Source organism: Anoplolepis gracilipes, chromosome 16, assembly GCF_047496725.1.
Source record: "Anoplolepis gracilipes chromosome 16, ASM4749672v1, whole genome shotgun sequence".
Taxonomy (NCBI): domain Eukaryota; kingdom Metazoa; phylum Arthropoda; class Insecta; order Hymenoptera; family Formicidae; genus Anoplolepis; species Anoplolepis gracilipes.
The window spans coordinates 5,839,029-5,852,446 of NC_132985.1; the positions used below are offsets into that span (position 1 = coordinate 5,839,029).

Here is a 13,418-nt window from a genome sequence, read left to right on the forward strand (position 1 = left end):
ATTTAATTTAGCATTCTCGTCAACGAATTTTTCTCGCAACCCCTTTAGATAACAATATTTTATTCTCTTAATATTTGTGATAAGATGTAGATAAGATTACTATTAAGTACATTAAACTGAAGTAATATTAATTTTATTCCAATAGTTGGAATTAGTTAATTAAAATAAATATTCGATTCGCCAGATATTAATTTTACGATCGTCGCCTTCTATTATTTCGGAGAATTTATTAGCTTTTATTAATAAAATATTCAAATTTTTCTCCTGACAAATAATCACTCGGTACTGGAAGGGTAATTAATAATGCACACGTCGCGATGTGTCATCAGCCAGCTGATCCACTAGTCGTGCGGATTTTACTAGTCGAGCGGGTATTACTTGAAGGAGCAAGAAATATATGTATGTACATATATGTCACGCATATCTCGTGTTGCACGTTGACGATGCTGAAGTTGAAACTCGTCTCTGCCGGTACGCCACTGACGGTAGTTCGAGAGACGAGCTCTTTCAATCTCCTCAAGCTGCGGATTACCGGGCGGTGACTTTGAAGGGAACAAAAAGCCATTGTTGCTGATTGCGTCTGTTTGTTTTCTCGACCCGCCAAATGAACTGCCTCGCCACGGGCAGCTCGCGCGGCAGAAGAAGAGACGGGATAGAGACACACAATTTCAGAGCGCGAAGAGACGACGAAGACTTTCCAAGGAGGATCGCTCCGTAAAATGTAATTTCCCCTCGCGCTCTCTCTCTCTCTCTCTCTCTTGTCCGATTCTCATTGGATGGAAAAAAATCTCGCGACTTTAACAAACTTGACAAATCGGATTGCGGTTGCGATGGAAAGTAATTAAAAAATAAAAAAAAAAAAAAAACAAAAAAAAGCAAGAGTCTTTTGCGGATAGTTGTCATGGGTCGTCATTATTTGGTGAGTCACGTTATTTGCATTGTTCAATATGCGATTGCGCTCGCAATGTAATTTTGATCCATCGTTGTTTCGCGTAACATTACGGGATGTCAGTCTGGAATGCTTTGGAATTCTGTGAGTGCAATTTTTGACGCGGAAAAAAATTATATTCAAGAGATCTGCTTCCTGGAAAAATATGGAAAAGCTGGAATTCTCTTTTTCAATTTAAATTAGGAAAAATTAGGGAATTTTGTTGGGTCTTCAGGGAAGTTTTGTAAAAATTCACTCTTTGATAATTTTGCTTTCATATAAGGATATAAATATATATTTGTATTTGTTTATATAATACATACATTGTCTTAAGAAAATATTGAATATGCCATATATATTCTTTACAATTTTTAATGATAAGAAATAAAAATTTTATGCAAATAAAAAATTGTAATCTTATGAAAATTATTCAATTTTTTCACTAACATTTATGAATCTAGCTATCTTGAAATTTTAGAGAGTCTGCATTTTTTTATGAAGGAAAAACATTAGAAAATGTGCATGCAATAAAAAAATTTATTTTAGAGAAAATATACATATAATATCAAAAGATTTTTAAAATATTCTCTTTATTTTCAAGTTTGAACAAAAATACCTGAAAGATCGGGAAATCTTGAAATAATTTTTCACAAGATTTCTCTGACATCTCAAAATGTATATTCTTTTTTTATATTGATTTATAACGTCCAAAAGCATTGCGATTCTTTCAAAATGCAAACTCTGTCCTGTCGCTGCTCTTTCGTGAAATTATTAATAAATTTGCTCTTGTCTCTTCTTCTTCTTCTTCGAACGGAAGAAAGAAAATGATCATAGCACTGCCAACGTTTTCCTCAAAAGCTCGAATTAAAGGAAAGATCGCGGAGAATTAATGGCCTGTAGGTGCGTCGTCTTGATAGAGACGCTTAAAGGCATTTCGCCGCGGACTCTTCTCCGGGGAAGTACAGTTTAATTTTGCTCTAATTTAGTGGGCGTGTAATAGAGGTCTTTCTCTGTATTTCGCCATCTTCTCCATTTACTTTTCCTCGGTTGCTTTCAGCTGCGTATTTTAGCTCCGTGTACATTTCTCCGTCTTTTTCATCGGTTCTCTTACACTGGAATACACACTGCCCAATTTTTTTTATACACTTTTACGTCCATGCCTTTTGTTACATTTACATCTCCATCGAGTTACAATATGCAAGAAAATCATAATTCTCAATTATGATGTAACAGTTATGCAGAGTAATTTTTCATAAGAAAAAACCTACTTTTTCATTTTCATACAAATTTATCCATTGCATAAAATTAGAGTGTACTTCAATATTGCGAGAATTGTGAAATTGAAGTTATTTATTAGCCTCGCAGAGTTTTGTCTTTATTAAATATGAAAGTTTTATTAATTAAGGATATTTTATGTATGAAAAATAAGTAAGCACGCTTTATTTATTAGAAATAGAAATGATGAAAAGAGAAATATTCGAGACTTCTTTCCCCTTCTTTCTGTTTCACGATACACTATTAAGTGACTTATGTATGTCGAAAGATAGTTACAGAAGCACATGAATTTAATGAGCAAAATCGGCTTACCTCTTATTGCTGGATAGGCGAGATTCCGTAATGTCAGGGAAACTTAATTGAATGGGAGTTCTTAAGGATACGAAATATATAAAGTTACATTTATAACGTTGCCAATAATATTGGCATAAAATAAGTTCTATTGGCTGTATGTGATGAATTTTTCCAAGCGAGTATTGCAGTGATATTCTTGCGTGTAAAGCTGCATTTTTCAAGGAATTATAACTTTTTATAATGTCACTTTTTTTTTTACAAAATAATATTCTTGATCATTTTTTCACAAAAAAGAAAAATATAAAATTCTTCTTGCAACTTGCAAAAAAAATGTATAAGAATTAAAGGAAATATTAGAAATAGCAAGTTTTAGAAAGAACTATTCAATGTGCGTTTTAATGTACACTTTTTTTTAAAGTGTGAACTTTTATGAAGAAAGAAAATATTACACATACCTATACGTGACGCAATATTTAATGATAAAATTATAACAATTAATAAATTTTATTTAAATCTTTCTTACGAATCGGCAAAATCATATAAAATGTTTTCTCCGATGTAAGAAAAATTCATTAACGGAATGTGATTTATCTCAGCAATTAATATTGACAATTAAGCATTCAAATTAAAATTTGAATACGCAATTGTATTTGCGTCGATGATGGATCTCTTTTGTACACGTCGCAACAATTAACACGCGATCGTATTTATAATAATTATTCAAATTAATACATTGATGAGAAAATGCAATCGTATACTTAATGTCTTTGATTTGCCGCAAAAACAAATAAGTGATAAGGAGAAAAACACGGAATATACTACGATCGGATACTCGCTTTCTCTCACTATCTTTCTCTCTCTCTCTCTCTCTCTTTCTCTCGTTTGTTTTGGGATTCCAATTACTCTTCCAGCGACTTCCGATAGCATTCTCGTGGCGTCAAAGGGGTGCATTTCGCTTTGAGACTGGTTTTGTAGCCGATGGCGGAGCAACAATGTTGGCTTTACGAGACTGTCGGAAGATAAATCGGTTTCATATGGCGAATTAAAGATAAGTACTCGATAATCGAATAATATATTGTAAAAAAAATATATATATATATATATATATATATATATATATATATATATATATGTATACATATACATTTATTTTTATATTATTGCGTGCACTATTTATTTAGATGTCTGTCGATTCACCCATAAATTCTTTGCATAAGCATTTAATTTTTCTTAATGAGAATTTGATGTAGAGTTATGGTTTTTTTTTTTTTTTATTTTTTTTTTTTTTATACCAAAATCATTTTCTGTAATTTCCGGCGTTAAATGTGTCTACGAATTACTCTTCATTTATGTTTATAGAATAAATGATTATTCCTAAATTTATGTCTGTAATGCTCGAGGTATTTTAATAATGCTAAAACCAAATAATTGCCATATTTTATTACCGACTTCGATACAATCGACGATTCGAGATGTACTGTTCGAACACTCATTTTTTTGCTTGACAATTAGGTCGAATCGAATCATTTCTGTCACGTGATCGGTCGACGAAATAACGATATTCCTTAATTTTATCTCGATAACAGGCCGGAATAATAGCGTTCTGCGTTTTATATACGCCAACAAATAACGATGCAATTAAATTCTCCTTCTACTGTCCGCTTCTCTGTCTCCCCCTCACGATTACGTTCTCTTGTTCACGGTAATTAAGATTTGTCCCGGTTTTGAATACGGCCGCGGGTGGTGTCGTTTTATAGGCTTTATACAGTCGACAATCGATTTTGTAAGCGCGTTATTTACAGCAATTATCGCAATTAATTCACTTTAATTGTACACCAATTCGATTCAGAATAGAATCACTCTACTAAAGTTTTATTTTATTACTGCTTTTATAACTAGTAGTTGTAAAATAATTATTTATCATCTAGGGAGAATGGATCATTGTTAGAAATAGATTCGAAATCACAAACATAATTATAAGAAGTGACACAAAAAATATATAAAGAAAGAATTATGGAAAAATTGGAATTCTCATGGAATTCTATTGGAGCCTTAAGGAATTTTGAAAAATGTATCTTTGATAAAATAATATATATTTATCTCCCCGTTTATATGTTTAATGTCTTAATAAAATATTGAATATGCATTATATATTCTATGTAATTTTTAATGATAAAAAAATGAAAATTTTATATAATAAAACTGAAAAATGTTTTTCTTTTGAAACTTATTCAGTGCACATTTATAAATCTAACGTTTAAAACATAAGTTTTGTGTTTTTCCTATTTATAAGTGAAAACGTTATAAAACATGCGTGCAATAAAATTGTATCAAGGAAATTTTCTAAATATTCTCTTTATTTAGAATTTTGAAAAATACTGGAAGATCAGAAAATTTTTTAACAAAATTTGAATAAACACGTTGTACTTGACTAGAGATATAATTTCGTCATCATGACGAATTATTGACAATTACCGGTAATTATCAGAGCAGAATGAATGCTGAATTAACGTCGTCTTATCATCATTATCGTCGGACAATATCCGGGATCGCTTTCGCGATTTCAAAGGGCCACAGACTTTGATTGGGTGATCTCTTTGAAGCCCAACCGAGCCACTTCCGGCTATATATCTTTGATCCGGGTTAGGTCGAGTGTCGCGCATCCAACGGAGTCTTACCGCGAAATTAGGAACCGTCGTGCTTCGTTAATTGCGCCATTTCCATCCCAAGCTTCTCCTCCAAGCGTTTCTCTCCTCTTCTCTCTCTCTCTTTCTCCCTCTCGCGCACTCGCGAATTTTCGCGACTGTCGACGGCTGTCGTTAATTACTGCCGCGGTCGCTTCCGCCGCGAGTTCCACCGCAATACACTTCCGGATTTGCGTTCGCATACGAGGCTTATCGTGGATTATCGCGTCTACGAGGGCGGGTGTTTCGCAAAATTGAGACGTACTGGCAGAATTTTGCGAAGCCCTCAAATTATTTATGCATGGATTCTTCGCATTTTATCCGCGTAACATCTTCCTCTGACGCACACTTATAATTACGCATTTTAATAGCTTTTTTCTTTTTTGTTGAGTAGCTTACGTTTTCTAAAGAATAAGTTTTTTTTTCTTCACAGGAGGATACAATTTTACTTTTTCTGTCGAAGCAGTTATTGTACTAACATTGTATATCATTTTAGTAACAAGATATACATATAAATACTTTGATTAGAAAAATTTATAAGAATTCAATTCAAGAAGGCTTGAATTTTTTACTTGTTAGATTCTGGTGATTTTTGTTTCTTAGTAAAGATTTTCGAAATTTGTTTAAACTATTAAAATGTGAAAACAATTGTTTATTTCAATTACTTATTTATACATAAAAATAAATACATATTGAAAAATTAATATTGATCTTTTTTACTATGTAACTGTTTGACTTTTTCTCAAATGTTTTGCTAAATACATATAATAGTATATTCGTACGTAATTTAGTTCTAATCAAGTTGCTTTTGATCAGAGTTTGCAGCAACTTAATAATTAATGAAAAGGGTGTCTCGCGAGAAGAGTAATAGATTTTTCCTATCTAATTTTATTCTCAAATAAAAGGAATTGTACGACCTTGTTCGAAACTTGCTTTGAAGTTGAAAACTGCCTCCACACTTTTTACAATTTGATGCTCTTCAAGGGAGGAAGAGAGTACTTTCTTTCTTAACTACTGAAATACACGCAAGTATAATCGTCAAGATCTTAATTACGTACAAAAACGCGCGATGAACGAATTTCTTTTTTTTTTTTTTTCATAAGAATACTTTGAAAAGTCGTCCAATTCATTTTCTACAGAAATGTTATATACCTTTTCTGCATTTAATGAGAGAGACATAACTTATACTAAATTAATATAATTCTTTGTTAACGAAATAATTTTATTAATGCAAACTTTTTATGCGCATGTGTTCCTTTTTATTTTCTCTCGAGTTCCCATTATTTGCATCTTTAAGGTATTAAAGTTTTTGTTATATTGGCCATTTTCGTAGTTAATCATGCACTTATGACGCGAGCATACGACGATCGATAAGAAAATGAGAAAAATAAAGGTGGAAAGAGCGGTCGACCGTGCAATCTGTGTCGACCATGTTAAATCGGGCATTAGCGATTATGCATAAAACATCGCTGTTTATAGATTAATCGATCGATTATTATTAATTACGCTGCGAGGAAGACACGTGGCTTGTCGCCGAGCGCTTACCGGCAGAATATTGTTACCTTGAAAATAATATTTACTTGTCACGTAAGTACATATTATTAAACCCCGTACATCAGTCTGTAGTACACATTAAAGTATAATATTTTTTGAATTTTTATTTGACAATTAATCATTAAATGTACTAATGTCTTTCCTTCTTATTTACTTAATTGTCTTAATTTCATTAATTGTATTAATACTTTTAAATTAAATATTTTTAACTTGGATAAAACTAATAATGCACGAATATCGACAATGAAATTATAAATACAAATTTATTCTACTTTCATAAAAGAGGATTATAAAGTATTAAGTTCGATGATCATGATTGATGTTTACTTCATCAGAAAAATCCTTATCTCTCGATCGATGCCATTTATTTTCCTGAAAAATCAAATTTAACAAAATGTAACACAATATATATTTCTGAAAATATTTATTTCTGACTTATTCTTGTGACAATATTATTTGCACGATTTATTGCTAAAAGTTATAGGGTGTGTGAAAAAATTTTTTTTTTTAAATAGTTCTGATTCGATTTTAAGATCTCTTACAAAAAATTTTCGTCGAAACTTGGAAAAATTTGATATCGAAAATCTTTAAAATCGATCAACTCTTTAATTATTATTGATCTGATCGCTTTCGGCCACAATAATTTTCTTCAGAACTCTTAATTTACTAGCCAGAACTCGTGCCAGAACTAGTGGAACTGTGATTTAACGAGTTAAAATTTCAAGTCCGTGCTACCGAGCTGCGATTTTTTTCAAAGTTATATTTCCAAAGTTTGGTAGAGTGTAATTTTTAAAAAACTATCAGGAACTCTTCATTACATGTAAAAATATTATAATTAATCATCAGAACTATTTAAAAAAAATTTTTTTTTAATTTAATCTCTAATCAGAACTATAAAAATTGCATTTCGGGGTGCTAACTTTACACACCCAAAGTTATAATCACGTTGTCATGTTGTCTGTTGAACAAGATCGCCGCAACTAATCATACATATTCAACGACAATCGTCGATCAGAAAAGGGTCCGAGGAGCAAAGGAGATGTTCTCTTTTTCTCTTTTTCCCATCCCATGTACATATAATGCCTATCCATTTCCAGTGTCCGTTTCTTGGACGACCGTCGCCGATCCGCTATTATGTCTCGCGTGAATGGCAGTTTGAAAGAAGCCACTCCCGAATGGCCATTTTCCGCGGACAAAGGCAGTGCCGATTTGATTTTTTTTTTCCATATCAATTTCATCACCGGCTTTAATTCGGTCTCATTGCAGCCGCTTTGTCCGCGCTGTTCTTTCTCCGGGTCGTCGTCGTCTTAATCGGCCGTACCGAGAGCGATAGATAATACAGAAAGAGATTCTGCCATTGCCGAGATATTAAATTTTTGTCCTTTCTGTTTCAGGTATGTTTCATGACTACGGTCTTTGTAGACATTCTCCAACGCCGGTGAGTCATAGTCAGGTTTTACGATAAATAAATTGCCGATTTCGTTACATTTTTATTTGATAAAGTAACGTAAAAGTGTATTTGAAATATACATACATTTAATAATATTGGTAATTAAATTTTTAAATATATGCTACATATAGAGAAAGAAAATAATCTTAAATATTATTTAATTTTTATTTATATATTTATATTTATCCTTCATATTTATTTATATTTTTATTATTTAATTTTCTCAAATTTTCGAAAAAATATGTTACAAATCAATTTTTGATTATTCAACTTAAATGCTATGTCGAATTCTAAACTTCTTCTTTTGCTTCTACCTGAAAGTTAGATCCTTACAGTTTAGATCTATATTATTCTCAGCTTTACTTTATTCCACCCTCGTTCGTTTTCGGAGATCTTCACGAAAGCGGGAGCGCGTTCTTGCCATTTCTCGGTCCCGGGGGGGGGGGGGGGAGCGCCCTTCCACGTGGAAAAACGAGAAAACGATTTCGAGATTCTCTCTCGTACCGGGACGCTTAGATTTAACGCTCAGCTTCGTGCGTTGATACACGATCGGCGGAACAATGACGACGGCGCGGAAGCCGCGAAGTAACGGGGCGCCGAAAAATAACGATAAATCCGTCGACGGGGGCGGGCGGGTGAGCCCTCGTGTTTACCAGTCTCCGCGAGTATTCCGCGCGCACCCGGTAGAATAAATCACTCGCAGGGAACGGGAGAGAGAAGGAGGAGGAGGAGGAGGAGGAGGAGGTGGGAGAGGGCATGCGATCCCACCTCCTACGCCGTAGATCATCGGTAACGATCGGCGTGAAAAAGCGGGAACCCCGGTCTGGGAGTAGCGCCCTTTCCGGGCGAAGGAAGGCACGGAATTCATCGGCGATTCCACCGGCGACGCTTCCGCCGATATTTCCTCATTACACAATAGCGAGGATAACTAAAAAGGGGGAAGGGGGTAAGGATACGAGAGAAGGGAAGATGCGGATGAGTAGCGCGAGACCAGTCGATCAGGACTGACTATTCCTGGTCGACGAAGGACTTTTTCGAGAAATCTCTAAGTCAATCTAAAGAGATTTACGGACGTTCGAGGAAAATGAAGGGTGGCTGGGGCGAGGGATGACTGTACAGAATACGAAGAAAATTGTGCGCGTGTGTGACGATAAATTGAGATAAATAACAATTGAGATAAAAACATCACTGGCGGATGATTAGATTTTATTATGGATAATTTAATGCTTCTTTATTGCGCGCTTATAACAAGAATTTATTCTGCTGCAACGTAGTAATATAAATCAAATGTTATTACAATTTTAAATATAGTAAGTTAAAAATATTGCTTTTTTTTTTTTACTTATGAACGCTTTTCAAATTGACTTTCGAAGATGATAAAATTTAAATAAAAGATAATATATTAATATGTCACTGTCACCCGTTAGACATAATTTCTTCTCACATGTGTACGTTTCTCTACAGGCAGATATAAATATATGGGTGTGCATACGTATTAATATATCGCTAGGGGACGTGATGCACGAGCCATAAAGCAATTGCTCCTATTATTTCCGGACGTACATTACTTATGCGATTCTCGTCTCGTTTTCGCTCGGTTAGCTTTCTTCGAATAAGCGCGAAAAACCATATGGTTTATACGCAAAAGACAATGCGTCAAAATTTTTTATGAATAGCTTCAGGATTATAATTATTAAAAAAAAATTGAAAGTTTTGTATTTTTTAACATTGCATTTTCAACAAAAATTTATTTCAAAGCGTTATAACAAAATATACGCAATAATCAAGTTTAAATCTTGCTTTTGGGCAAAGCCTTTTGACAGACTTGAATGATATTTATTTAATAATTAAATATATTAAATTAATATTTACTTAATAATTTATCTAACAACGAAAGAATAATTATTTAATAATTGCGCAGCAATAATGCAATAATCAGTGTCGCCAGAAAATGACCTTTCATACTAAAGGCGACTTCAATTGTGACAGCAGGATGTTAGATATGAATGTGGAATGAATGTAGAACATGCCGTTGACGAGCCGGGATGTCCTCGCGCGGAACATCTGCTGACGGATCTAAAATGAGCCCCGTGTCTCGAGTACAGGAAGCCCGGAGCTAATGATTCGGCCTAACTCGAAACAAATGTCGCTCATCTCGACAGTAGTCGGCTAGCGCGCGTTCCGTCCTGGCGATAAATTTGGCAGTAAATTGTCGCGTTAACCGTAACGTAACGTTCCCTTAAACGTTTGGGCGTGCAGGTGCGGCTGACACTTTGCGCTCCCTATGAAGGTAGTTTCACGCCGCCTGACATCTTTGGTTTTTATTAAATTCGCCGGATATGATGGGGGAGGGGAAGAACTTGAAGAAGATAAATATATATATAAAAAAAATACCGAAAAAGACTGTTTCTAATTATCCGAGAATTTTATTTTTATTATTGTAGCTGTTATTTTTTACTTTATTAATGTATTATATTTTACTTTTTTATATTATTTTATTATTTTTATTTTTTATATTATTTTGTTATATATATATATAGATATAGATATAATTTATTATTCATTTACTTTTTTATTTTATTATACATTTTTACATAGTTTCATAAATTTTATTATAACAATATAACATCTGTTGCAAGAAAGTTTGTTGATTGTGTGAAACATAATACTTAGAGATGTTTAATAGACGAAATTGCTGGTTAAATATTTAAAGTTGGATAATTATTTTTATTTTGTGCTTTTTTATTAGTCGACATTTTCCAGATATTACAAAAAAAAAAAGAAAAAAAAAACACACATAAATATCGCGTTCTCCGGATGCTCTGCGAAATATATAGAACCTCAATTACATAGAATGCTAAATTGGCGCGCAATTTTGATATCAAATTTCAACGATAACCGGGCACGTAGCCACGTGGGACAGAGAAGAATACCGCTGAATGAATATTTATGTATGGATAGTGAGTAGCGCGCGGAGAGAAAGAGAGCTATAGTTCACACCCGTTATACGGACTAGTCTGATGTATTCGAAAAAGGGATACCGATTCATCAATATTTATGGACGTACAAAAACGTGAACGTGATAAAGAATCTTTTGAACGGTGGAGTAACGTAGGTTACGCTTTAACCGAAACCAGTGTAAAATCCTGTAATACTGTAGTAGCTTAACGTTGTAAAAACTTAATCGATTACATCGACTATTTGATATAACGATTGACGATATTTGTGCGCTAATTGGAGTATTTTTCGACAGTCGTAATAATCTCATTAGCTCTCTTTACAATAATCATCGGGAAAAAAAGAAATTAACTTGGCACAGAAAATCCAATCTGATTAAAACTGGATTGGAATGAAACGTGACTTTAGCTTCTGAATTGGACGTGACGGGAACGTGAAATGATCGAAATTTTATAACTCTTCAAACCAACTGGTCCATGATGAGCCGATGAGAGAAATTCTCAAGGGAAAATTTTCACCGCGATAGAATTTCGTCCTGGTTATGTGACTGGAATTGTCTGTTCTGTCATTTCTACGCATCGCGTGTTCATAAATTTTTCCCTTATACCTCGCCGATCTTTTAATGGATAAATAAAAATTATTAAACGCTCGGCAGCATATGATCGTTGAAATATCCAGTCACGCTCGTCGCATTAAAAAAATAAATTCATAAATTTTATTTCGTGTGCGAAATAATAAATACCAATTTAGAACACATATTTATTGTAATAAATTTAAAAATTATCATTACATTTGAATAAATTTAATATTTATCAGAACTCATACGTAAAATATTTATTAAATTATAATATCTATATGAATATTTTGCTTTCTTAGAAAAATAATCAAGAAAGCGGGAAATAATATACAATAAATTCAAATAAATTTAAGATGACTTGAAGAGGCACTGCTAATATTATTACTCATTTTAAATCTTTATTTAATCTTTGTTTCTTTGAAAACGATATTTTTAGATTGACCTCATTTATTTAGGCTGACATGCCTGTCGCCTTCGCATCCACCCTTTCCTGCTCAAATTAGAGATAAAAAATTGTGTTTGCGCGAGAAAGAGAGAGAAATGTCGTTAATTTAAACCAAAGTTTCTTGCGCAGGAATAACGCATCTTATTCTGTACCGAATTATAATGATTAGTATCCATTTTGATTATTGTTTTATTATGTTATTGCTATTTATAGATATGTATGCGAAAATAATTATAAACCTGTATTCTTTAGGAAACGATACAATTGATCGGTGATAAAATCATTAATTAATATAATTCATCAATAATTAATATAAATTATTAATTAATACAATTATAACACTGCTTTTGCAAAAGTGCAAGTAATTTTCCTATAATATTAATTAATTTTGATTCCAAGATATTAATTTATTTCAATAATATTTTATAATTAATTATCTAATAATAAAATTTTAATGTTTTCTATTTTTTTATCAATCAAAAATTTGGAAAATTTATTAAAAATTATTAAAAAGATAAAAAATGTACAGTTTTTACTTTTCAAAAATTTACATAAATGATTAATTAATAACAATGATATCCTAAACCATCTTCGTGATACGGAGAATTTAATATTACAATATTTCACTAAATTTATCGCAAGGTTTTATGACGGGTTCCGGAGCACTCGTTAACGGGCGGTTTTGCACATGTGCCTTTCGCAGAGAGAGAGAGAGAGAGAGAGAGAGAGAGAGAGAGAGAGAGAGAGAGAGAGAGAGAGAGAGAGAGAGAGAGAGAGAGAGAGAGAGAGAGAGAGAGAGAGTTCAGTTCAACGCACCGAACTCTGCGAAATTTATAACCGGCGTCACGGCCGCAGGAAGACAAGAGCGCGAGACCACAAGGGATGATGTGAAAAGAGTATATCAGCCCGGAGACGCAGAAGAAAAATAAGTCCGTGACGTCATTTTCCCACGTACCAGCGGTTAATTTACATCGCGTAAAATATACGTTTCGATTTGTCACGGGGTGCGAAAGTGACCGGTCCTGTCATCGACCACGTGTCAACGTTCTGTCATTCTGTGCATTACGTCAAATCTTATATCTGTCAGCACACACGATGTGAAATTCATTCTTAAATCACGCATATTACTCTTAATTATTATTTAATAATAATAATAATAAATTGTTGTATAATATTATTCTTAATTTTGCAAACGCCGATTGTGCGATTGAGTCGTTTCGGTTCACATGATACTTTGATTATAACTGATGAGG

At 33.2% G+C, this 13,418-nt stretch overlaps 1 protein-coding gene across 3 annotated transcripts in view; it reads left to right on the forward strand.

Annotated features, from left to right (window-relative positions):
- The window catches only part of Slip1 (SLo interacting protein 1), a 198,075-nt gene that overhangs the window by 117,930 nt on the left and 66,727 nt on the right, over positions 1 to 13,418 (forward strand). For 2 of the 3 annotated variants that reach the window (XM_072908840.1, XM_072908839.1), the window contains exon 2: positions 8,130 to 8,173. The exons of the other annotated variant lie outside the window; for it this stretch is intronic. In XM_072908840.1, the coding sequence (XP_072764941.1) occupies positions 8,132 to 8,173 (42 nt within the window). In that variant the 5' untranslated portion in view covers positions 8,130 to 8,131. The remainder of the gene's footprint in view (positions 1 to 8,129; positions 8,174 to 13,418) is intronic. 3 annotated transcript variants of the gene reach the window in all.